The 26,580-nt window shown below is 46.1% G+C and overlaps 1 protein-coding gene across 2 annotated transcripts in view; it reads right to left on the bottom strand.

Moving 5' to 3' along the window:
* LOC134949305 (cytochrome P450 2C18-like) overlaps positions 1 to 26,580 on the bottom strand; it is a 117,388-nt gene that overhangs the window by 34,869 nt on the left and 55,939 nt on the right. For both annotated transcript variants that reach the window (XM_063937803.1, XM_063937802.1), the window contains exons 5-7: positions 18,753 to 18,929; positions 18,493 to 18,634; positions 17,331 to 17,518 (exon numbers count right to left, since the gene is read on the bottom strand). In XM_063937803.1, coding sequence (XP_063793873.1) covers positions 17,331 to 17,518; positions 18,493 to 18,634; positions 18,753 to 18,929 — 507 coding nt within the window. The remainder of the gene's footprint in view (positions 1 to 17,330; positions 17,519 to 18,492; positions 18,635 to 18,752; positions 18,930 to 26,580) is intronic.

Here is a 26,580-nt window from a genome sequence, read left to right as displayed (position 1 = left end):
AGTAGAATAAGAAAAAAATTATAGTTGGAATGAGAAAGAGGTGGTTTTAACTAGAGATGAGCGATCTTGAACTTCTGGGACCAGAGGGGCTCTGAGACAGAACTCGGATCTCCCCAGCTGCATTGAATCCCAGAATGAAGCAAAACTTTATTTTCCCGCTATCTGATTTTGGATCTTGCGGGTTTTGGATTCGGGCACCATTTTCAAAATTCAGCATCCCCTCTCTGGATCCCAGTTCCCACAGTGACATGCTGCTGACTGCGATAATGTATGTACTCCAGGGACGTGCGGTGAGCTAAATGGCTCAGAAGGCACTGTCTAGCACCAGAGCCAGATTTACATGCAATATATGAGCCAAAGGGTACATCTGGGTATTATATACTGGTGCAGCACTATAAACTCCTGGAAATTTGGTGAGTTTTGATCTGAGATGTGCGGAAAAGATAAGCAGGTGAGGCACTACCTCACCTGCCATAGACTTTTTACTCCAGAGTTTTGTCTATAAAAATGATTAGAATAATGCAAAGAAGATATTTCAAACATATTCTTTGTATTTTTCATATTCTTTATACAGTCAAAACTCTGACACAAACGTTAATATGACAGGAAAGGCTCTGCCTCACCTGCCTAATCCCACCGCACATCACTGAAGTACTCAGGGGCATCAGAACATTTATAGGTTGGGGGAGGCAAGAAAGATCCTCATTTTGGCACCTTTGGGGGCGGCCCTGGAGATGATATTCAAAATGCTAGTGAGCATCTTTGAATCCAAGACTGTTTCCAATTTAAAAAGTCACCTCTATGCGAGGAAGCAATAGCCCAATGAATTACTGTGAGAGTTCCCTCTGGGTTTGCAAGAGGCCATAAAAGCGGTTCAGGTCTTAGACTCTCGGGAAGTGCAACAGGTCGAGGAGAACTTGATCAATCTGTTTATTGAGGGAGCACCTGTAAAAGTGTATGGATATGAATGTTATATGAGTCACTTGTTCAAAATGTGAAGAACTGCAGTCCGGAACATTTAAGTTTGTGATAGAATTGCGTGAGGCCACACATAATTTTAGAGGGGGATATTTGGCACCCCACTGTGAACCCTTGTTTTTTTATTGAATTAACTGTCTCCACAACCCCTTATTGACAGCTGCTGGCAGTGTAGAAACCGGCACTGCAAGAGACAACAGGCCCCTTGCAACAGTGATGTCAGTAAACCTAAAGGGATTAGGACCTAGGAGTCGAATGATAACAGCCAGGTAGAGTGCAAAGCCTAGAACGCGAGCGTTTGGCTGCCGCTCAGCGGGAAGAAAGGATAGGCGATGTTACCTCCTGAGGAGAGTTCCTTGAGGTGTTTGGTGTGAAAAGCATGCTGTGTGGAGAGCTCTCACGGCTAAGGACAAGAGCCCTGAGATGACAAGCTGAGGCGGGAGGTGCTGTGCTACTGGTCAGTGGTGGAGAAGGAGGGCTGTGGATGCAAACGGGTCTCGAGGTGTGCCGTGCAGCGTGGGAGCCATTTTGAGTGAGGAAAGAGACACAGCAGCAGATAGGGAACCTAAGCAAAGGCAGTTACCTCAGACAATCCAAATAGCCAGTTCGCAATAGTTCACACCCGCTGCTTTTAATTTTATTACCAAATCTCCTGTACCCACGACAGGCAGCAAAGTTTCAGCCAGATATAGGTTACCAGCCTCCTTACCAGAGACTGTTTCTCAGTACTAGTCTGTCAGCTGGCCCCGGAGTAGGCAGGATATACGTAAACTCTGATACTGAGGGTCAGGCTTCAAGTGCAGCCCAGTGTAGTCCACTGAATATTATTAACTCATTGCCAGCCTATCTCACAAGGAGCGGGATGCATTAACATACATCGCCGCCCTCCGCAGCGATGTTGATCTAACATAGTAACATAGTAACATAGTATCTGAGGTTGAAAAAAGACAATTGTCCATCGAGTTCAACCTATTTGTGGTCTCCTATGCATGATGATTTGACTAAAATTTCTGACTGATGCTGCTGTCAGCTGTTGCATTTTATCCCTATTTATAGTAACTATAATGCATGACTATGCACCATACCCCTGGATATCCTTATCCATTAGGAATTTATCTAACCCATTCTTAAAGGTGTTGACTCGGGCAGGGAATTCCAAACACGTATTGTCCTTACCGTGAAAAATCCTTTACGCCGTATTGTGCGGAATCTCCTCTCCTCTAACCTGAGCGAGTGTCCACGAGCCCTCTGTGTTGATCTAACCAAAAACAGGTCCCGCGCAAGCTCTGTGTATTGTCCCCTTATATATTTGTAGATGTTGATCATATCCCCTCTTAGTCTCCGCTTTTCCAATGTAAACATGCCTAGTCTTTCAAGCCTTTCCTTGTATTCCATCGTCTCTATGCCCTTAATTAGTTTGGTCGCCCTCCTCTGTACCTCTTCAAGCTCCAGGATATCCTGTTTGTAGTATGGTGCCCAGAATTGTACACAGTATTCAAGGTGTGGCCTCTCTAGTGATTTATATAACGGGAGTGTAATACTCTCGTCCCTAGCATCAATACCCCGTTTTATGCATGCTAATATCTTATTAGCCTTCTTTGCTGCAGTCCTACTTTGGGTACTACTGCTTAGCTTGCTATCTATGAGGACACCTAAGTCCTTTTCCAGTACAGAATCCCCTAATTTTACCCCATTTAGCAGGTAGGTGTAATTTTTGTTCTTGTTACCACAGTGCATTACCTTACACTTGTCTGTGTTGAAGCGCATTCTCCATTTGGCTGCCCATGCTTCTAATTTAACTAAGTCGTTCTGAAGAGACTCGGTATCCTCCTCTGTATTTATAGCCTTACACAATTTGGTATCATCTGCAAAAATTGACACCATGCTCTCTAGACCTTCTGTTAGGTCGTTAATGAAAATATTGAACAATAGCGGTCCTAATACTGAGCCTTGCGGCACACCACTTAGCACTTCAGTCCAAGTTGAAAAAGATCCATTAACCACAACGCGCTGCTTCCTATTATCTAACCAGTTTTTGACCCAAGTGCATTCTTGTAGCTTGTAGATAAGTCTCATATGTGGTACAGTATCGAACGCTTTGGCAAAGTCTAAAAAGATTGTACAAACATATGCGATTAACATCGCAATGCGGTGACGGAAGTCCCCCGTGATACCTGTGAGGTGGTGAGCGAGGGGTCTCCGTCACCTCCCCGGGATCTTCACCCGCTCCCCTGCCGGGAGGAGCCAATGGCTTCTATAGGGTATCGCCATCCAAAGATGGCGATACCTTCAGGGGCGAAAACGCGGCAGACGGGGGTTAGTACATACGAAAATGCGATAAAACAGGTGTTTTATCGCATTTTTCCTTTAGTACATTCCACCCAGGGAGTCTTTTTGTTAGATTTTATGTTGCTCAAGTAACTGAGTAGACTTTTGCCTCTCGCTACTAGGGATTGCATGGCACTTTCCCCTTATTGCTTAACTGTGTTTACTTACTTGCATGATTCTTCAGGGGCTGAACTCTAACCCTTATCCTGCATTGTGCCTAAACTGCCTCCACCTCTCTGCTTATCTACCAAGTAACTGAGTTGCATTATTCTCTGCCATTTGTTGGTATCTACCAGTTCTCCTGCCTGCATCACTGTCGATATACTGCACTGTCTAACTGCATGTTTGCTTCTTGTCAACACGGAACTGCATTAAACTCTGTCACACACTTGCCATCAGCTAGTTTGTATCTGCTACACCCCACGACCGCTATACATTATAGTTCTCTTGCTTTTAAACATACTGTAGCAAGCCCCATCTGTTTATAAAACTGAACTACAGTACACCCCTAGAAGACATAGGGGGATATTCAGGGACAGATTAACAATGGGTCGGTGGAGCTGCAGCTCCAGGCCCTCCAATGAAATTAGGCCCACAGGATCCCCTGCAGTGCTGTGTAGCCAGTATTGTCAGGAGAAACTGTCAATAGAAACAGCCCAGCTCACCTCCCAGCCGCCCCACTCACTCTCTCATTCACTCACCCCATGATCAGCAGAATTCCACTCCCATCTACACACGGAGCAGTCTGAAGCGCCACCCCCGACCGTCCAAAGCCCCACTCCCTGGTCATCCGAAGCTCCACCCTCTGACTGTCTGAATCTCTGTCCCATTTGTCTGAGGCTGTGACCCGCCTCATTTGACTGATGCCCATTCACAGCCCCACCAGACCTCAGCCTCTGAGTTTAGTTAGCAGCAAGGCATCGGTGATGTGAAAGTAAATGCTGCTGTGGGTGCAGCACAGGAGGGAATACAGCTGTCACTGGCTGTGCAGAAACCAGCAGGCATGCCCGAACTACCTTCCCACAGGTAAAGGCTGGCACATGTCTATGTATTTGCATGTATCAGCCCCATAACAAGGCATCAGTGTGCCCTGTGCAGCACGTGGTCCCTGAGCGGCACTAATAAATCTGTGCCCCATGGAGTGGGTGGGTGAAAGTGCCTTCTAGGGTGCACAGGTTGTGGCAGAAAATGAGTATGGCTGACTTCGCACTGCCCTTCTTTCCTGGTGTTTATATACAGTGTGTGTATATACAGAGATATATGCATTTATATTGGCATTTACAAACACTGGAGCTGGTCTTTGCGATGACAGGACTCTGGGTTTAGGACCCAGAGTCCTATCTGCATATGCGCCGAGTGACGCTCGCTGTAGGGGTCCGGTTGGATCCTTCTCATCTGAAGATGGCGTTGCCAACTGCATCCAAGCATTCCGTGGCTTGGTGCATATGCGTCACGCGCCCAAACCTACTGAAACTGCAGCGGAAGTTTGGCCGTATTTTTCCACTTTCTGCGTCTCGCCCAATGTGTGTAAAACTATATATATATATATGCTGCAGCTCGGCGGCACTCCGGCCAATGATCACTCTTGCACACAAACTTATTTGCAATGTTTCAGTGTTGACGCTGTTTTCTGCTTGAAAAGTGCCGCCGAGCTGCTGCCTACTTTGGGACGCATCCGTGCAGGACACGCGTTGTGGAAGGCACCCGGTAAAGTTAATGTGTAATTGTGATCCCGAGTGCTGGATGGATATATATATATTACAACTCTATAGGTGTCCCTGTGGGTCGCCATTCCATCTGCCGGCATTGTTAGCGTTCGGGATTCTGGCATCGGCATGCTGACCGCCGGGATCCTGAGTGCCGGTACCTTAACCACATCCCATATAAATCACTTTCCCACGACACTAACCTATTCCTAGATTTAGGGTGCAACATGGCGTGTGACCACATTTTTTAAATACGCACATTCATACAGTACATACATAGGGGTGTATTCAATAAGAGTCGGATCCATTCCGACATGCATTTCCGACAACCCCTATTCAAAGAGTGGCCAAATTTGGCCGCTGCTGCTGCTGCTAACCTCTACCCGGCACCGCTGCTGCTGCCGCTCTCCTCGCCCCGGCACCGCTGCTGCTGCCGCTTACCTCTGCCTGCTTCACCCCGGCGCTACTCCTCACCCTGGCACTGCTCCCCTCAGAGTGGATGGTGGAGGCGGCAGCAATGTCAATCCAACTTTTTACAAAGTCGGATTTACATTGTCGGAAACGGGACCAAAACCTGTCGGATTTGGTCCCCTTTCTGACAGAAGCACGTGGTATTGAATACACCCCATAGAGACACAATTGGAAGGGTACAGGAGCTTGAGGCACACAAGTGAAAAGGAGGGTGGATAGTATGGAAGCCCTCCCAACATCATATAGAGTATCCATAGGCGTGCACAGCACATTTTATTAGTTCACCATCGGGGGGGGGGGAGTTTATAGCATTGCATTTTGGGCATGTCTTGCACCATCTATTGACGGTCAACGCAATATAAAATATCCACCCTTGTACCAATCCTAATAAAGCAGATACATTGTCAGATGTTGTGGTGTGCACCAAACAAACACCCCTGATGGCACTCAGTGCAATTACACTGCTCCTCCTCAGCCTGGTCTGGCTGCCCCTCTCTTTCCCCTGCAAGCTGCAGCAGCTTACTTACAAGTCAGTCACTCACTGACACTGACAGTCGCAGACTAGTACTGCTGGGCTGGAAAAACAAGTGACGTGTCAATGCTGCTGCAGACCACCTGCCAGTATTGAATTTGTCTTCCTAAAAGGAATGCTGACTGCATGCTGCTCCTCATCAGTGGCTGGCGTTGGCATAGCATAGAAGGAGAGAGGTGGGCGTGTGGCGGGTGTCACGGGTGGGTGTGCGAGCAGCATGACGTAATCACGTCACATCACACTGTTTTTGTACATGGAGGTGGAGTCGGGAGTTTGAAAGCCAGTGGCAGTGGCACCATTGATTAATCCAGGCGTCCGGTCAGTAATGCAGTCCTGACAGGGTGTAGCGCAGAGGGGAACAGTAATCAGCCTGCTCGGCGATCGCTGCATCAGGCATGTGAGATCAGGGTGCCAGACATTAGGGGCTGCCTGTGCGCACCAGGCACCCCCCCCTGCGCACACCTATGAGAGTACCTCAGCACCTCACACCCCACTGCACCCAGCAAAGAGTACCTTGTGACTGACTGACTGAGACCTGTTACCTGGTAGAGTTGAGACTGAGGTAAACAATCTAAATTCTTGTCAGGTTTTTTAATCATTAATATGTGGCATCTGGAGGGTATATTAATGTATTTATATTTATGTTGTATTTCTCATATGTTTATATATATATATATATATATATATATATATATATAGCGATACATACAGAGTCCCTGGCACTCCGGTCTTACAAATGTCTTGCTCCGGTGCCCTCCCCTCAGATCAGCATCTGTAGATATCTCCTTTCTTATGGGCGGCACTCAGAGACTTTTATCAAATGGTTTAAGTGAAAAAAAGACCCGAGATTTAGGGTAAATGGTATATTTTAACCAATTTTTAGGACATTGCACACTTTTTATATATTCTTTAAAAATGATTGTCCAGCCTAACACTGCTATTTATTAATTATTTTTCAATACTCACTGATATTTATGTATGTACTAGTTTACACAAAGTTTTTTTGCATTTTAACATGTTCACATGATGTATATAAGAAGGGGTACTCAGGTGTCATAACGATATGAACATTTTTGTGTTTACACAATGTTTTCTAATACAGTGTGTTCCCATAGCAACCGGGGCCGGACGGGGTGACGTCACTTCCGGCGCGACGGGAGACCCGCGACCGGAAGTGCCACTGCGGGCCGGTGGCCGGGAGCATGGAGTTTGCACTGGAGGGTCACAGGTCAGTTCTTGTTATAAATGTCACTGCTGTTCACTGCTTTGGTTGTCTGTGGAAGGGGATCACACCCCTAAACCTTACCAATAAAAACGGCTGGTGTGGTCTTTTTTTCACTTAAACCGTTTGATAAAAGTCTCTGAGCTGTGCCGCCAATAAGAAAGGAGATAAGGTGACGGAAACCAGGGTGGCTGGGAGTGAGCTGCAGCGCATAGGTGATGTGGACCGTGACTGGACCTGCCTTGGCTCTGGTTCACTTCAGCACAGCTGCAGGCTCGGTGTGTTTGTGTTGACACTCTGCAGTAGATGTAAGATTAGTCGTTATGGGGGAGAAGTGGTATCAGGGCAGTGGCGTAACTAATGCCCCGCAGCCCTCGCGGTGGCTTGGAGGTGCAGGGCTGCGGGGGGTGCTGCCACTGGTTTAGTGCAGATTGACATGCAGACGAGCCGTCCACATGTCAATCTGCTGACTCCTCTCCCTCCTTCCCTCCGCTGCTGTGAAGGAGGGACACGGAGGGCACAGCGCGCGCCTCTCCTGTGTCCCTCCTGCGTCTCCGGTGGGTCTATTAAATTAAGTGCCATTCGTGAGCTCTGATTGGCTCAAGAACAGGCACTTCATTTAACAGACCCGCCGGAGACGCAGGAGAGACACAGGAGAGGCGCGCGCTGTGCCCTCCGTATCCCTCCATCACAAAACAGCGGGGAATCGGGGGGTGGGGAGTTTAACTGGCACTGGGGGAGCATATTTGGCACTGGGGGAGTAGGAGCATATTTGGCACTTGCAGGGAGCATATGTGGCACTGAGGGGGCATATGTGGTACTGGGGTGTATATGTGTACCTGGCACATGTTTGGGCTATATTTGCCACTGGGGGCATGTGTGTACCTGGCACTGTTTGGGAATATCTGGCACTGGGGGCATATGTGGCACTGGGAGCACAGCCCTAGCAACAAGCATTACCCCCTAGCAACGAGCATGACACCCAGTGCATGAAACCCCTGGCAACAAGCATGACACCCAGTGCATGAAACCCCTGGCAACGAGCATGGCACCTTGAGCATGAAAACCCCTGGCACCGTGCATGGAGCCAAGAGCATGAAACCCCTGGCAATGAGCATGACACCCAGTGCATGAAACCCCTGGCAACGAGCATGACACCCAGTGCATGAAACTCCTGGCAACGAGCATGACAACCTGAGCATGAAAACCCCTTGCACCGTGCATGGAAGCAAGAGCATGAAACCCCTGGCAATGAGCTGGTAATTTAAAAGTAATTAGAAGCCTTTCTGTATGACTTAATGTGTAATGGGCATTGCGGTGTGTGGCATAATGTATCACGGATATTATGGTGTATGTCATAATGTGTCACAGGCATTACGGTGTGTGGCATACTATATCACGGGCATTGTGGTATGTGGTATAATGTCTCAGGGCATTGCGGTGTGGCATAATATATAACGAGCTTTGCGGTGTGTGGCATAGTGTATAATGGGCATTGCGGTATGTGTCCCAGGCATTACGGTGTGTGGTATACTATATCACTGGCATTGTGGCATGTGGTATAATGTCTGGGTGTAGTACTGGTGACCGGCGGTCTCCTGACCGCCGGTCACCTTACCGAAGCCGGGATCCCGGCAGCATACCGACACCGGGATCCCGGCGGGGAGGGGCGAGTGCAGCAAGCCCCTTGCGGGCTCGCTGTGCTCGCCACGCTGCGGGCTCGGTGGTGACCTGCGGTCGCCACGGGTTCTTTTCCCACTCTATGGGTGTCGTGGACACCCACGAGTGGAAATAATCCCTGTTGGTCGGCATTCCGACCATCGGGATAGTGAGCCGTCGGGCTCACGGAGAAGGTCATGTGACTGTCGGTCAGCTGACCTTAGGTCACATGAACACCACCCTAATGTCTCAGGGTCATTGCAGTGTGTGGAATAATATATCACGGACATTGCAGTGTGTGTCATAATGTGTCAGGCATTACGGTGTGTGGTATACTATGTCAAGGGCATTGTGGTATGTGGTATAATGTCTCGGGGTCATTGCGGTGTGTGTCATAATGTGTCACAGACATTGTATGTGCTATAATGTATCAGGGGCATTGCAGTGTGTAGCATAATGTATAACGGGCATTGTGATTCCTGTCATAATGTGTCACAGGCATTACGGTGTGTGGCATAATGTGTCGGGGGAATTATGGTGTGTGCATATTGTGTCATGTGAATTATTGTGTGTGGCATAATGTCTAAGGGCCATTGCAGTATGTGGCATAATGTATACTGGGCATTACTATAAGGAGGAAAAATGACAAATAATGTAAGGGGCATGAATCAGGATTAATTTTCTTTCCTGTGGTTGCCAACGTCTGGGCGTGCAGGTTGCAAAACTGCGGTATAAGGTAGTCTTTCCCTGCAATGTCACGCCCCTTTATGCGAAGCCACGCCCGTTCCAACAAAGCCACACCCTTTTTTGCGGCGTGCGCCTTCGACGGGCGCAGATTTATCGCTTTACTAGTGCCAATTATGGAGGGGGGGGGCACCAGAGAAATTTTTGGCTTGGGGGAGAAAAATTTCTAGTTACGCCACTGTATCAGGGAATGTTATACACGCTGACTCCGCTTCTCTCCCATGTATTACTGCGGAGATGTGTGCTAAATGACATATGTGCTATGCGCCCCTGTCTTTATCAGTGCTGTGCTATCTAACCCTCCAACTGTACCTATTTGGCAGGTACAGTACCTTTTTTTTAATGGTCTGTACCGATTTTTGACTCTCCAAACTTCCATTGAAAGTATAGGAAAAGGGGCATTGCTATGCCCCCTTTACCCATGGCCACGCCCCCTTCCCGAATTTGTTACTAAACTGATGTGTTGTGGGCTCTGACAGGCATCGCCACAGAGCTTCCAGCTTCACCTTGGTAAGGTGGCGAAGCAGGATGAGAAATACCTGCGGGTTACAAACATTTTCCTGGCGTGCGGGATGCCGGCTGTTAATATCCAGACAGCGGCATCCCAGCCACCAGAATGCCGGCAGTGAAGTGAGCGATGAGTTCCCTTGTGGGCTTGCTGCGCTCACCACGCTGCGGGCTCAATGGCATGCTGAGCTCACCAGGGCCGTAACTAGGCATTTTAGCGCTGTGTGCAAGAAACGGCATTGGCACCCCCCCCCCCATATAAGATAGGGGCAGTGCACGCCACAGGCGCGTGAAAAATATATAGGGGCGTGGCTTCATGGGGAAAGGGCATGGCCACAAAATAATACCAATTCATACTACGGTGCAAAGTAGTCTCCATTATTCAAATGACGCTGCACAGTAGCGCCACTACACCAGGTAGACCTCTTTTTACACACTACGGTAGACAGCATCCCCCTTTTTACACATTACGGCAGACAGCGTCCCAATTTTACATTTTACGGCAGACAGTCCCCTTTTTCACACATTACGGCAGACAGTCCCCATTTTTACACATTACGGCTGACAGCGTCCCCTTTTTACACATTACGGAAGGCAGCGTCCTCTTATTACACATTACGGCAGACAGCTTCCCCCTCATTAGACATTACGGCAGACAGCGTCCACCTTTTTACACATTACAGCAGACAGCATCCCCCTTTTTACACACTACGGCATCCAGTCCCCCTTTTTACACATTGTGGTAGAAGAGAGAGAGAAAGAGAGAAAGAAAGAAAGAAAGAGAGAAAGAAAGAAAGAGAGAAAGAAAGAAAGAGAGAAAGAAAGAAAGAGAGAAAGAGAGAAAGAGAGAAAGAAAGAAAGAAAGAAAGAAAGAAAGAAAGAAAGAAAGAAAGAAAGAAAGAAAGAAAGAAAGAAAGAAAGATACTTACCATCTCTCCCCACTGTCAGTCAAGCTCCTCGTGCTGGCAGAGATCCCGGGAAGCTGCAGGGGAGAAGGAGAAGGAGGGAGGGGGACTGGAGCCGCATCAGCGCTATGTCATTGGTAGTAGCGCTGCTACAGCAGCCCCCTCCCCTTCCGCATTGGCTGCACGCCACTGGGAATGCTGGGATGAGGGAACCGCATCCCAGCATTCACAGCAGCGCCAGGCAGCCAATACGGAAGGAGAGGGGAGTGCTGCAGTGGTGCTACTACCAATGACATAGCGCTGATGCGGCTCCAGTCCCCCTCCCTCCTCCTCCTTCTCCCCTGCACGGCAAAAATATGTCAGCTTGTAATGAATCAATTTGACTCATTACAAGCCGCTGTCCGTGCGCCCTCAGGATAACTGCGCTCTGTGCCAGGCACACCTGGGAGACAGGTAGTCACGGCGCTGGTGCTCACTACAGATCACGGCAGACAGCATCCCCTTTTTACACTTTACGGCAGGCAGTCCCCCTTTTTACACATTACGGCAGACAGCGTCCCCCTTTTTACACATTACGGCAGACAGTGTCCTCTTATTACACATTACGGCAGACAGCGTCCCCTTTATTACTAGTGATGAGCGGGTTCGGTTCCTCAGAATCCGAACCCACCCGAACTTCACCCATTTTACACGGGTCCGAGGCAGACTCGGATCTCCCCGCCTTGCTCGGTTAACCCGAGCGCGCCCGAACGTCATCATCCTGCTGTCGAATACTCGTCAGATTCGTATTCTATATAAGGAGCCGCGCGTCGCAGCCATTTTCACTTGTGCATTGGAGATGGTAGGGAGAGGACGTGCAGCGTTCTCTCAGTTGTGTTCAGTGTGCTGTAAATATCTGTGCTCAGTGTGCTGCAAATATCTGTGCTCAGTGTGCTTGCAAATATCTGTGCTCATTGTGCTGAAAATATCTACGTTCTCTGCCTGAAAAACGATCCATATCTGTGCTGCATTGTAGTATATAGTAGTAGGACAGAGCAGAATTTTGCTGACCAGTGACCACCAGTATTATATCAGTACGGTACAGTAGTCCACTGCTCTACCTACCTCTGTGTCGTCAAGTATACTATCCATCCATACCTGTGATGCATTTTAGTTGTGCACAGTATATATAGTGGGAGGACAGTGCAGAAGTTTGCTGACCACCAGTATATAATAGATAGCAGTACGGTACAGTAGTCCACTGCTCTACCTACCTCTGTGTCATCAAGTATACTAACCATCCATACCTGTGGGGCATTTTAGTTGTGCGCAGTATATATAGTATGAGGACAGTGCGGAATTTTGCTGACCACCAGTATATAATATATAGCAGTATGGTACATTAGTCCACGGCTCTACCTATCTCTGTGTCGTCAAGTGTACTATCCATCCATACCTGTGGTGCATTTTAGTTGTGCGCAGTATATATAGTAGGAGGACAAAGCAGAATTTTGCTGACCACCAGTATATAATATATAGCAGTACTGTACAGTAGTCCACTGCTCTACCTACCTCTGTGTTGTCAAGTATACTATGCATCCATACCTGTGCTGCATTTTAGTTGTGCGCAGTATATAGTAGGAGGGGACAGTGCAGAATGTTGCTGTGACCACCTGTATATATATATAGCAGTATGGTACAGTAGTCCACTGCTCTACCTCTGTGTCATCAAGTATACCACAAAAGTTCAGTAAAATGACCCAAAAATCAAAATTAAAAGTGTCTGATGAGAAGCGTAATCTTGCCAATATGCCATTTACGACACGCAGTGGCAAGGAACGGCTGAGGCCCTGGCGTATGTTCATGGCTAGTGGTTCAGATTAACATGAGGATGGAAGCACTCATCCTCTCGCTAGAAAACTGCAATGCCACTCCTAGATGGACCAGGTAATTGTGTCGCCCACTTGGTCACTTAGCTGAGTAACACAGCTACCTCATTGCACCTCTTTTTTTCTTTGCATTGTGTGCGATTTGGGGACTATTTTTTTAATTTTACATCCTGTCTGACACTGCAGTGCTACTCCTAGATGGGCCAGGTGTTTGTGTCGGCCACTTGGGTCACTTAGCTTAGTCACACAGCTACCTCATTGCACCTCTTTTTTTCTTTGTATCATGTGCTGTCTGGGGACTATTTTTTTGAAGTGCCATCCTGTCTGACAATGCAGTGACACTCCTAGATGGGCCAGGTGTTTGTGTCGGCCACTTGGGTCGCTTAGCTTAGTCACACATCTACCTCATTGCACCTCTTTTTTACTTTGCATCGTGTGCTGTTTAGGGACTATTTTTTGAAGTGCCATCCTGTCTGACACTGCAGTGCCACTCCTAGATGGGCCAGGTGTTTGTGTCGGCCACATGGGTCGCTTAGCTTAGTCACACAGCTACCTAATTGCACCTCTTTTTTTCTTTGCATCATGTGCTGTTTGGGGACTATTATTTGAAGTGCCATCCTGTCTGACACTGCAGTGCCACTCCTAGATGGGCCAGGTATTTGTGTCGGCCACTTGGGTAGCTCAGCTTATTCACACAGCGACCTCATTGCACCTTTTTTTTTTCTTTGCATCATGTGCTGTTTGGGGACTATTTTTTGAAGTGCCATCCTGTCTGACACTGCAGTGTCACTCCTAGATGGGCCAGGTGTTTGTGTCGGCCACTTGGGTTGCTTAGCTTAGCCACACAGCGACCTTGGTGCACCTCTTTTTTTCTTTGCATCATGTGCTGTCTGGGGACTATTTTTTTGAAGTGCCATCCTGTCTGATACTGCAGTGACACTCCTAGATGGGCCAGGTGTTTGTGTTGGCCACTTGGGTCGCTTAGCTTAGTCACACATCTACCTCATTGCACCTCTTTTTTTCTTTGCATCGTGAGCTGTTTGGGGACTATTTTTAGAAGTGCCATCCTGTCTGACACTGCAGTGCCACTCCTAGATGGGCCAGGTGTTTGTGTCGGCCACTTGGGACGCTTAGCTTAGTCACACAGCTACCTCATTGCACCTCTTTTTTTCTTTGCATCATGTGCTGTTTGGGGACAGTTTTTTAAATTTGACATCTTGTCTGACACTGCAGTGCCACTCCTAGATGGGCCAGGTGTTTGTGTCGGCCACTTGGGTTGCTTAGCTTAGCAACACAGCGACCTTGGTGCACCTCTTTTTTTCTTTGCATCATGTGCTGTCTGGGGACTATTTTTTTGAAGTGCCATCCTGCCTGACACTGCAGTGACACTCCTAGATGGGCCAGGTGTTTGTGTCGGCCACTTGGGTCGCTTAGCTTAGTCACACATCTACCTCATTGCACCTCTTTTTTTCTTTGCATCGTGTGCTGTTTGGGGACTATTTTTAGAAGTGCCATCCTGTCTGACACTGCAGTGCCACTCCTAGATGGGCCAGGTGTTTGTGTCGGCCATTTGGGTCGCTTAGCTTAGCCATCCAGCGACCTCAGTGCAAATTTTAGGACTAAAAATAATATTGGCCCTCATTCCGAGTTGTTCGCTCGCAAGCTGCTTTTAGCAGCTTTGCACAGGCTAAGCCGCCGCCTACTGGGAGTGAATCTTAGCTTATCAAAATTGCGAACGAAAGATTAGCAGAATTGCGAATAGACACTTCTTAGCAGTTTCTGAGCAGCTCCAGACTTACTCGGCATCTGCGATCAGTTCAGCGCTTGTCGTTCCTGGTTTGACGTCACAAACACACCCAGCGTTCGCCCAGACACTCCCCCGTTTCTCCAGCCACTCCCGCGTTTTTCCCAGAAACTGTAGCATTTTTTCCCACACGCCCATAAAACGGCCTGTTTCCGCACAGAAACACCCACTTCCTGTCAATCACACTCCGATCGCCTGAACGAAGAAAAAGCCATGAGTAAAATACCTAACTGCATAGCAAATTTACTTGGCGCAGTCGCAGTGCGAACATTGCGCATGCGCACTAAGCGGAAAATCGCTGCGATGCGAAGAAATTTACCGAGCGAACAACTCGGAATGAGGGCCATTGTGAGGTGTGAGGTGTTCAGAATAGAGTGGAAATGAGTGAAAATTATGGTTATTGAGGTTAATAATACTATGGGATCAAAATGACCCCCAAATTCTATGATTTAAGCTGTTTTTTAGGGTTTTTGTAAAAAAACACCCGAATCCAAAACACACCTGAATCCGACAAAACATTTTCAGGGAGGTTTTGCCAAAACGCGTCCGAATCCAAAACACGGCTGTGGAACCGAATCCAAAACCAAAACACAAAACCCGAAAAATGTCAAGTGCACATCACTACTTATTACATATTACAGCAGATAGCATCCCCCTTTTTACACATTACGGCAGACAGCGTCCCTTTTTACACATTATGGCAGAAGAGAGAGAGAAAGAGAGAGAGAGAGAGCGAGAGAGAGAGAGAGAAAGAAAGAAAGAAAGAGAGAGAGAGAGATATACTTACCATCTCTCCCCACTGGCAGTCAAGCTCCTCGTGCTGGCAGAGATCCCGGGAAGCCGCAAGGGAAAAGGAGGAGGAGGGAGGGGGACTAGAGCCGCATCAGCGCTATGTCATTGGTAGTAGCGCTGCTGCAGCAGCCCCCTCCCCTTCCTCATTGGCGGCACGCCACTGGGAATGCTGGGATGAGGGAACCGCATCCCAGCATTCACAGCAGCGCCGGGCAGCCAATACGGAAGGAGAGGGGAGTGCTGCAGTGGCACTACTACCAATGACATAGCGCTGCTGTTGCTCCAGTCCCCCTCCCTCCTCCTCCTTCTCCCCTGCACAGCAAAAAAATGGCGGCTTGTAATGAGTCAATTTGACTCATTACAAGCCGCTGGCCATGTGCCCTCAGGATAACTGCGCTCTGTGCCAGGCACACCTGGCAAACAGGTAGTTACGGCCCTGGTGCTCACTACAGGATTTGTTCCCACTGTATGGGTGTCGTGGACACACATGAGTGGGAATAGCCCTGCTCCGCCGGGATTCCGGCTGTCTGTATTGTCGGCTGTCGGGATCTTCACGTCTGTATCTTAAACGCCGAGATCCCAACGGCCAGCATTTTAACTGCATCCCATACCTGCACGATCCATGTTGGGATGATACATCTCCCCCGCTGTCTCTGGAGTACACAGTATAAAGGGATTCAGGAGGACAGAGGCGGGAGTAAAGAACAGAGAAGGGAGGCGGAGCTGTGCCTGGTGTGCCTTGTTTATCCAACCATTCTTCCAGTGAGGTGTGTGACCAAAGCCACTGCCAGTGCCCAATGTTAAAAAGTGTGAATTCCAATAAGTACTGATTGTAGATAGACACGGTGGATATACTTGCAGTTGTTAAGCGCGGCGGTCTTCGGCCATGCCCTGACTGAGCAGCGGTCACGGCCGCCGCGCCTCTCTCCTTCCCTGTCCCCCGCACGGCACCTAGCAATGCCAGGACGCCGTGCGCATGATAGCCGCTGGGTTCCTGGCAAAGCAGGGCTGCCGGGTGCATAGCAACGGGGACGCCACAGGTGGACCGCGTTCCCCGTTGCTAAGAATAGTTAATTAGGTTGCTCGTGCAGCAGGGCAGCTGCACGGCAACTAGTAATTAGGGTCTGGGGGCTGGTCCTGCTGGCCCTCCTGTTATTGGCCAGCAGGGCCTTTTTATGTGAGCCAGCACACTGCAGCCCCGCCGGTGATAGCTTCTTGTATGCAGTACCTGCTGGTGGCTTATTGTTGGCTTTTTTGCAGCAGGAAAGAACAGCAGCTCACCAGTCCAGGTGCAATTAGGTGCCCTCACTTCATTGACTGGTTACTTGGCTTTACCACCCTAACAGCATCATCAACAAATGGGTGGGTAGTCAAGTTAGGAGGTCGAGTGGATACTGTTCTTGTTTTATTGTGGCGTTATAGCTTTGTATCTGCATCTTGGTCAGTAACCGCCTGCAGTTCTTGTTGTTGGTTGTTATTGTGCATTGTAGATTGTGCTGATTTTGGCTGTCCTTTCTTTGCACCATACTTTCCCTTTAAATTAATAATTAGCTAACAGTTTTAGCTCTGCCAAATCTATGTCTATGTGCATTTATTTAATTAATATTATTAGAGTTAAGTGATATGCACACTTGGCACACCTTATGCGATAGAAGGTTTAAATTCCTTTGGAGGTATGTAAATGGGATAGGCTCAGAAAAATAAGAAGAATGAGAGGTTATTTTTTCATAATAGATAGATTGCTAATAAATGCATATACTTTATAGTAAATCTAATTTTTAGCCATCTTGTAATGCTGTCTCTGGCAAGAATACCTTTGGAACATGATATCCCCTGAAGGTTGTGTCTTTGCTGGCTGCATGGAGCAATCCAAGAGGGGCAATATCAGCAAATCTCTGGATCTCATGTATGACAGCATCTGTGTACGGCATCTTACTCCTGTCCTCCACTGATGGACAGCGGGTTCTGCCTATTACATTGTCTATTTCCTGGTGGACCTTTTCTGAAATTTACATCAAATTCAAATGCATAATATGAAACAAGACATTTATTTTATTCAAACTACATTTAGAACAAGACAACTTATAATTAAAAAGCAAATACACAAACTAAAATTGTAGGTAGCATACTGTACACATGCCCCCATGATGAAGTCCTATGGATGAATCACGTTGGGTTGTCCCTAATTGTCCTCCTCACAACGATAAGATATACAGTATCTATTATTTTGTTTTTATGTATACTGTACATCTGTGATAATACCCTTTGCTTTTTTTCAATGTTATTTTTAGAGATGAGCGGATTCGGTCTTACTCGGATTTACTCGGTTCTCAAAACGGCATTTTATTGGCTTACGGATGTCACGTGTTTTGAATAGCCAATAAGATGCCGTTTTGAGAACCGAGTAAATCCGAGTAAAACAGAATCCGCTCATCTCTAGTTATTTTTAAACACTTTTTATATGTTTTAAAAAGCCATTTCCAGTTTTTTTTTATAAATTGTACGTTTATTTTATATAAACATTTTTTTATCTTTCTTAAATCTATACAGTTCCTACATTATATGTTATGACACACATGGTCACTAATATCCCTATCCTTTGTCCCCATGTTATTTTATCTTAGCAACTTTCCATTGCAGACTAATTAGGGGCCAACTGATGCCCTTATAAACAAGGGCGTGTCTTCAACCTATTTGTACTTAATTCCAAAGATAATACTCACGAGTGGTGCTGTATCCCCCCCCTACCTTTTTATATATATAATAGAATGAGATAGTAACATATGATTTTAAGTAATAAAGATAAAGACAGAAAAAATATATACTATTGAAGGATTAATATAGTTTACATGGCTATATACCTCATTGTGTTATCTTCGATTTGCAGAGTTCACCTTAGATAACAAATAGGATTACTGTTTCATTGTACTCTTTTTGTCTTGTATCTTTCTAGAACAGAAAGCAATGTTACTGTACCTTGTATCTCAGGGTATTTTTGCAGAATCAGGAACGCATATCCTAATGAGGAACTTGTAGTCTCTGTACCGGCAAAGAACAGGTCAATTACTGTCGCCTGTAAATTTGCTTCATGAAATTCTGTGTTTGGGTTCTTTTTTTCCTGTAAATTTTTTAATGATTTTGTTAGCTACTAGCAATACATGTAGTACATCTACATTTTTAATGGTGTGTTATTATACTTGTTGCATTTTAGTGCCATTATCTTTCCACATACTCACCACCTCCATCCTCATGAGGAAACAGTCTATGAGGTCTCGTGGGCAGTTCTCATCCAGTGTATTTCGGTGGTAGCTCACCATGTCCATCACAAAGTCTTTCAGTTTTTGGAAAGTTGGTATCAGTCTCTGGTGAGGGCCAGGGACATAGCTCATCAAGGTTGGAAACATACCGAGAAGCTGAAATATATCCCATTCTTGAATTATTTACACTTACAATATAATTGAATATTTCAAAACCTTAAAATCACTGACCTGACATATGGATCTTGCAATAGTAACCTGGATGTGGTGGATGAGCCCACATTTTTGGCCAAATGTGCTAAGGACATCACTAAAACTCTATGTTAATTGTAAGAATTTATGAAAAATATTTTGACTACCAGTGATATTGGAGCTTAGGGTGTGCATCTGCATTTTTCTTTTTTCCTGTATGTAACTAGAAGTCTTAGAATGGTAATACCTGTTATTATGTTTAAAATCACACACTCCCCATTCCAATAATAAATCTGGGAAAGCAATTGTAGTTAGTTTTTTCCACTTATTATACAGTTTCATACACAATGAGTTTACATAAGCATTCAGAGATATTTTATTTGTCTTGACTGCAGACCTACCTTAGAACTTTAGCTTTGATTAAAATGTCTATGCACGTCTTTATGAATTTTCCATTGTATTATAACCTAACATATTGAGAGGGCTATAAATCATGTTATCTTATGGTGAGCCCAACAGCACAAAGGGGGTAATTCCAAGTTGATCGCAGCAGGAAATTTTATAGCAGTTGGGCAAAACCATGTGCACTGCAGGGGGGGGGGGGGGGGGGCAGATATAACATGTGCAGAGAGAGTTAGATTTGGGTGGGATGAGTTCAATCTGCAATCTAATTTGCAGTGTAAAAATAAATCAGCCAGTATTTACCCTGCAAAGAAACAAAATAACCCACCCAAATCTAACTCTCTCTGCAAATGTTATATTTGCCCCCCCTGCAGTGCGCATGGTTTTGCCCAACTGCTAAAAAAAATTCCTGCTGCGATCAACTTGGAATTACCCCCAAATTACAAGCACTCTGAACATCACTAGCGTTGTAGCCTAAAACAGAAGTTAATCTCTGAACAGTACACTAAAATCATTCACAGTGTGTAAATTGTGTCATATATATTCTGCCATTTAGAGCACATATACTGTAGTAGCCAGATTTAGGACCATATGATAATGCAGCTATCTAAACAGAGTATGCATATGGCTGCTACACCCAATTTTTTCTACCACAGCCACAACTGTCATCATTAGTAATCTCACTTAACCTATCTGATGCTAAATGAAAGAGATCCATTTGAGACAGGCTTCCTTTTGAAATACATATGACTCAGAATAGTAGAGACCTCTGACTACATGTTTATGATGCTCCCCTGGCTAGTCCACCAAATGATTCTCTTCAATGCATCTACAAGGTAGTCACCCAAGTTGACACCCAGAAATGCTCATTTCACAGATGCAGAAAAATGGCTATAACTTCCATCAAGGAGTGTATGCATGCTGCAATTCATGTGCAGTTTGTAAACAATTGATGAAAGTATCTGATCTATGATTTGTGTGTGACCCAGAATCAGGCTCAGAACACCAACAGAGAAAAAGAGAGAGAGAGAGAGAGCGAGAAAGAGAAAAAGAGAGAGAGAGAGAGAGAGAGAGAGAGAGCTGAATGTAGCAGAAGCACTTTAATCAATATAGTTTTAAGTCTCCCTATTGTTCATTGATTATCCATTGAAAATGCTATGTGTGGCCCAGTATACTGTAAAGCTGAGTGGTAACCATTGACCTCTTCAATAAAACTACCCCAGGGAACTTTTACTTCCTAAAAAAATTATATACAGTAGCTGTGATGCCAAATACAGCCCCCTTCCTTGTCTGTCTGTCTGTGTGTGTGTATATATATATATATATATATATATATATATATACCTATATATATATATATATATATATATATATATACCGGCAATAGAAATCAAAAGGCGGCACTCGGAGACTTTTGTAAACAGTGAAAAAAGCTGTATTCGTGCGGTCAACGTTTCGGGGACCACCTCCCCGTCTTCAGGACAAACAAACAGTGACAATAGTGAGCAATAAATACACACTTACCCCCCTCCTCTTTCTGATCTCCCCGCCAGCGACCGCCGTGGACACGCCAGCCGCACTTCCTGTCCGCGGCTCTGAATGCTTCTCTCGTACCGGAAGTGACGTCTCCTTGCGGGCCGCGTGACCATGGCGACGCTGGGGGGAAGAAGAAAAAGTGAACACTTAATCCCTAGTGTAAAATCAAATCGTGCAACATGTATGTGATTAAAAAACGGTAGCAGCTATTTTTTAACCGCTCCGCTGTCATGTCATCAATACATATAATTAAAAACAACATTGTTGTAAAAATGTTGTTTTTAATTATATGTATTGATGACATGACAGCGGAGCGGTTAAAAAATAGCTGCTACCGTTTTTTAATCACATACATGTTGCACGATTTGATTTTACACTAGGGATTAAGTGTTCACTTTTTCTTCTTCCCCCCAGCGTCGCCATGGTCACGCGGCCCGCAAGGAGACGTCACTTCCGGTACGAGAGAAGCATTCAGAGCCGCGGACAGGAAGTGCGGCTGGCGTGTCCACGGCGGTCGCTGGCGGGGAGATCAGAAAGAGGAGGGGGGTAAGTGTGTATTTATTGCTCACTATTGTCACTGTTTGTTTGTCCTGAAGACGGGGAGGTGGTCCCCGAAACGTTGACCGCACGAATACAGCTTTTTTCACTGTTTACAAAAGTCTCCGAGTGCCGCCTTTTGATTTCTATTGCCGGTACATGTTAGGGAGAGCATCCCTGGGGAAGGCACCGGAGCGAGACACACCCTGAGGGGGAGGACCGGAGCACATTTGCAATATATATATATATATATATATATATATATATATATATTTATTTATTTATTCGCATTGCACACTCTTCAAATATAAATGTATGGTGCTCCTCACAGTCTGTTCCAATAGGTCCAGATAACACAAAATTGTATTGGTAAAGGGGAGTCCAATTCAAATCGAAAATTCAATTTATTACTAACATTACCCAGATGGGCACTCATGGTCAAATTGAATGGTTCAAAAAACTTTAAATATATTAATTCTAATGTTTAACAGCAAGCAACAACTGTGCCTGTTATATCAGCATGGACAGTAGTGCAGTAAATATCAAATAGGTCACCATGATCCTGTCATACAATATATATACATATATATATATATATATATATATATATATATATATATATATATATATATACCGTGGCCACAAGCTTTTTTCATGCACCCCTATGCAAACCCAATTATCTTAAACCTGAGTCAGCTGTTCTTTAGTAATTTATCAGCCAGTGTCAGGTGACTAGTGTACCTTAAAAAGCCATAGAGTATGTGGCAGGTACACATTAAACCAAGTGGGCATGTTTGCATTTATGTTATGTGTGATACATTTGCCAGGTTTTAGTTTTTGAGACTCTGTGATAGTGTAGGACCTGCATGAAGGTGGGGTACCTTGGCGAGCGGTTTGCAGACATCCGTGCATTGGCCAATTCACTAACTAAACCCCCATCATTTATTTATTGATGTTGTGAAGATAAGTGAGCTTGCTTTGGGGAGTGCTGAACTTTCTGTTTGTATATATATATATATATATATTTTTATATATTAGAGATGAGCGGGTTCGGTTCCTCGTAATCCGAACCCCCCCGAACTTCACCCATTTTACACGGGTCCGAGGCAGCCTCGGATCTTCCCGCCTTGTTCGGTTAACCCGAGTGCGCCCGAACGTCATCATCCCGCTGTTGTATTCTCGCGAGATTCGTATTCTATATAAGGAGCCGCGCGTCTCCGCCATTTTCACTCGTGCATTGGAGATGATCGTGAGAGGACGTGCAGTGTTCTCTCAGTTGTGTTCAGTGTGCTTGCAAATATCTGTGCTCAGTGTGCTGAAAATAGCTACGTTCTCTGCCTGAAAAACGCTCCATATCTGTGCTCAGTGTGCTGTAAATATCTGTGCTCAGTGTGCTTTATTGTGGGGATTGGGGACCACCAGTATTATATAGTAGGAGGACAGTGCAGAGTTTTACTGACCAGTGACCACCAGTATTATACGTTCTCTGCCTGAAAAACACTCCATATCTGTGCTGCATTGTAGTATATAGTAGGAGGACAGTGCAGAATTTTGCTGACCAGTGACCACCAGAATTATATCACTACGGTACAGTATTCCACTGCTATACCTACCTCTGTGTCGTCAAGTATATTATCCATCCATACCTGTGGTGCATTTAAGTTGTGCACAGTATATATAGTAGGAGGACAGTGCATCATTTTGCTGACCACCAGTATATAATATATAGCAGTACGGTACAGTAGTCCACTGCTGTACCTACCTCTGTGTCATCAAGTATACTATCCATCCATACCTGTGGTGCATTTTAGTTGTGCACAGTATATATAGTAGGAGGACAGTGCATAATTTTGCTGACCACCAGTATATATCTAGCAGTACGGTACAGTAGTCCGCTGCTCTACCTCTGTGTCGTCAAGTATACTATCCATCCATACCTGTGGTGCATTTTAGTTGTGCGCAGTAGTATACAGTGCTTAGTCACACAGCGACCTTGGTGCACCTCTTTTCATCTTTGCATCATGTGCTGTTTGGGAACTATTTTTTTAAATCTGCCATCCTGTCTGACACTGCAGTGCCACTCCTAGATGGGCCAGGTGTTTGTGTCTGCCACTTGGGTCGCTTAGCTTAGTCACACAGCTACCTCATTGCACCTCTTTTTTTCTTTGCATCATGTGCTGTTTGGGGACTATTTTTTTAAATCTGCCATCCTGTTTGACACTACAGTGCCACTCCTAGATGGGCCAGGTGTTTGTGTCGGCCACTTGGGTCGCTTAGCTTAGTCACACAGCGACCTTGGTGCACTTCTTTTTTTCTTTGCATCATGTGCTGTTTGGGGACTATTTTTTAAATCTGCCATCCTGTCTGACACTGCAGTGACACTCCTAGATGGGCCAGGTGTTTGTGTCGGCCATTTGGGTCGCTTAGCTTAATCACACAGCGACCTTGGGGCACCTCTTTTTTTCTTTGCATCATGTGCTGTTTTGGGACTATTTTTTAATCTGCCATCCTGTCTGACACTGCAGTGCCACTCCTAGATGGGCCAGGTGTTTGTGTCAGCCACTTGGGTCGCATAGCTTAGTCATCCAGCAACCTTGGTGCACCTTTTTTCTTCGCATCATGTGCTGTTTGGGGACTATTTTTTAAATCTGCCATCCTGTCTGACACTGCAGTGCCACTCCTAGATGGGCCAGGTGTTTGTGTCGGCCACTTGGGGCGCTAAGCTTAGTCACACAGCGACCTTGGTGCACCTCTTTTTTTCTTTGCATCATGTGCTGTTTGGGGACTATTTTATAAATCTGCCATCCTGTCTGACACTGCAGTGCCACTCCTAGATGGGCCAGGTGTTTGTGTCGGCCACTTGGGGCGCTAAGCTTAGTCACACAGCGACCTTGGTGCACCTCTTTTTTCTTTGCATCATGTGCTGTTTGGGGACTATTTTTTGAAGTGCCATCCTGTCTGACACTGCAGTGCCACTCCTAGATGGGCCAGGTGTTTGTGTCGGCCACTTGGGGCGCTTAGCTTAGTCACACAGCGACCTTGGTGCACCTCTTTTTTTCTTTGCATCATGTGCTGTTTGGGTACTTTTTTTTAAATCTGCCATCCTGTCTGACACTGTAGTGCCACTCCTAGATGGGCCAGGTGTTTGTGTCGGCCACTTGGGTCGCTTAGCTTAGCCATCCAGCGACTTCAGTGCAAATTTTAGGACTAAAAATAATATTGTGAGGTGTGAGGTGCTCAGAATAGACTATAAATTAGTGGAACTTATGGTTATTGAGATTAATAATACTATGGGAACAAAATGACCCCCAAATTCTATGATTTAAGCTGTTTTTGAGGGGGTTTTGTAAAAAAACACCCAAATCCGACAAAAAAATTTCAGGGTGGTTTTGCCAAAACGAGTCCGAATCCAAAACACTGCCGCGGAACCGAATCTAAAACCAAAACACAAAACCCGAAAAATTTCCAGTGCACATCACATATATATTTATATATATATATATATGTAGCAGCTGGTATCGGATCGGCACTCTCCTGAATATGGAGTAAGCTGCTCCGGGGCCTTCTAGAGAAATTCATGCAGATAGATAGCTGTGTAGCAAACAGCGGCACTCAGAGACTGACAAAGCCAAATGTAAATAAAGTGCTGGTGCTGTTTATTCCATGAAGCAGGCTAAGTGTTCCAACGTTTCGGGGCGCGCAAGCCCCTTTTTCAAGGTGAGCCAAATACAGAGTGAAGTGAACAATATAAAACGGTTACCTTTATGGTGCAGAAGACCCACGTGTGGGAAGAACAGCAGCGTCCGGGGGAGCGTGTTGCTTCCGTCCCGGATGTGGTGACGTGTATGCGCCGCGTTCACGTGATCCTCAAGCGAGTCCCGAACCGCCGCGTTGCCATGGCAGCCTGACACGCTGTGGTTGTCATGGATGTCTGGAGCAGACGCGGGTGTCGGGGTCGCGGGGGAGGAGTGACTCGGACTGAAAGTGTGCAGTGATGCAATTAGAGTGTTAAAGAGAATGGAAGAGGCAGTTCAAGTACTATGACATATGTTTAAACATAACTGTATGCGATGACCGAGAGAGATGGCATCAACTGTTGCCTGGTTGCTGGCTATCCCTAGTATTCTATGTGGACAATTAGCAATACATTAGCGTGACAGATGCATAAACAAACTGATACAAGAGGGGGGTTAAGGGATGATGTTGGGAAACAGACATATGTCAAATAACTAAGTAATTGAAAACAGTTCAGTGGTATTAAACCAAGGATATATATGGAAAATTGTCCTGGCCAAGGTAGTTTTGGCTTTCCGGCGGGGAACCTGGTGACCACGAGCCATATAACTATCGATCCAAATTCAGCTGGCGCAGGCGTAGAGAAGAAAGACATAGAGATAACACCACTTCTAACAGCGACAGCGACTTTGTCCTAGCTGACTCAGAAGGTCCCCCGGAATCCCAGGAGCCCCCTTTAGGGGCAAAGCCTGCCACAGTGGCAGGCACAAAAACCAGAGGACGCCCACCCGCAGGGGACAACAAAACAAAAGGCTCCAGAAACAACAAGAAGTGAACTTGATCTACAATCTTTCAGACAGGGTTTTCACCAAACTAGAGATTCAAGTTCTGAACCACGGTCTCTCATTTGTCCCCACGAATAGATTTGATGAACTCCCCTGGCAAACTGAACTTCACAAGTTCACCCGCAAACTCCGTCTACAAGAGTTTTTCCAGGACCAGGTACCAGCTACCATTTCCGAACCACATCAGAACTTCATCAACTCTGTCCGGAATTCCAAATTCATATGTCATAGTACTTGAACTGCCTCTTCCATTTTCTTTAACACTCTAATTGCATCACTGCACACTTTCAGTCCGAGTCACTCCTCCCCCGCGACCCCGACACCCGCGTCTGCTCCAGACATCCATGACAACCACAGCGTGTCAGGCTGCCATGGCAACGCGGCGGTCCGGGACGCGCTTGAGGATCACGTGAATGCGGCGCATACACGTCACCACATCCGGGACGGAAGCAACACGCTCCCCCGGACGCTGCTGTCCTTCCCACACGTGGGTCTTCTTCACCATAAAGGTAACCGTTTTATATTGTTCACTTCACTCTGTATTTGGCTCACCTTGAAAA

This window comes from Pseudophryne corroboree, chromosome 8, assembly GCF_028390025.1.
Source record: "Pseudophryne corroboree isolate aPseCor3 chromosome 8, aPseCor3.hap2, whole genome shotgun sequence".
Classification (NCBI taxonomy): domain Eukaryota; kingdom Metazoa; phylum Chordata; class Amphibia; order Anura; family Myobatrachidae; genus Pseudophryne; species Pseudophryne corroboree.
The sequence above is the reverse complement of the archived record's forward strand: the minus strand, read 5'-3'. Positions and strand labels throughout refer to the sequence as shown.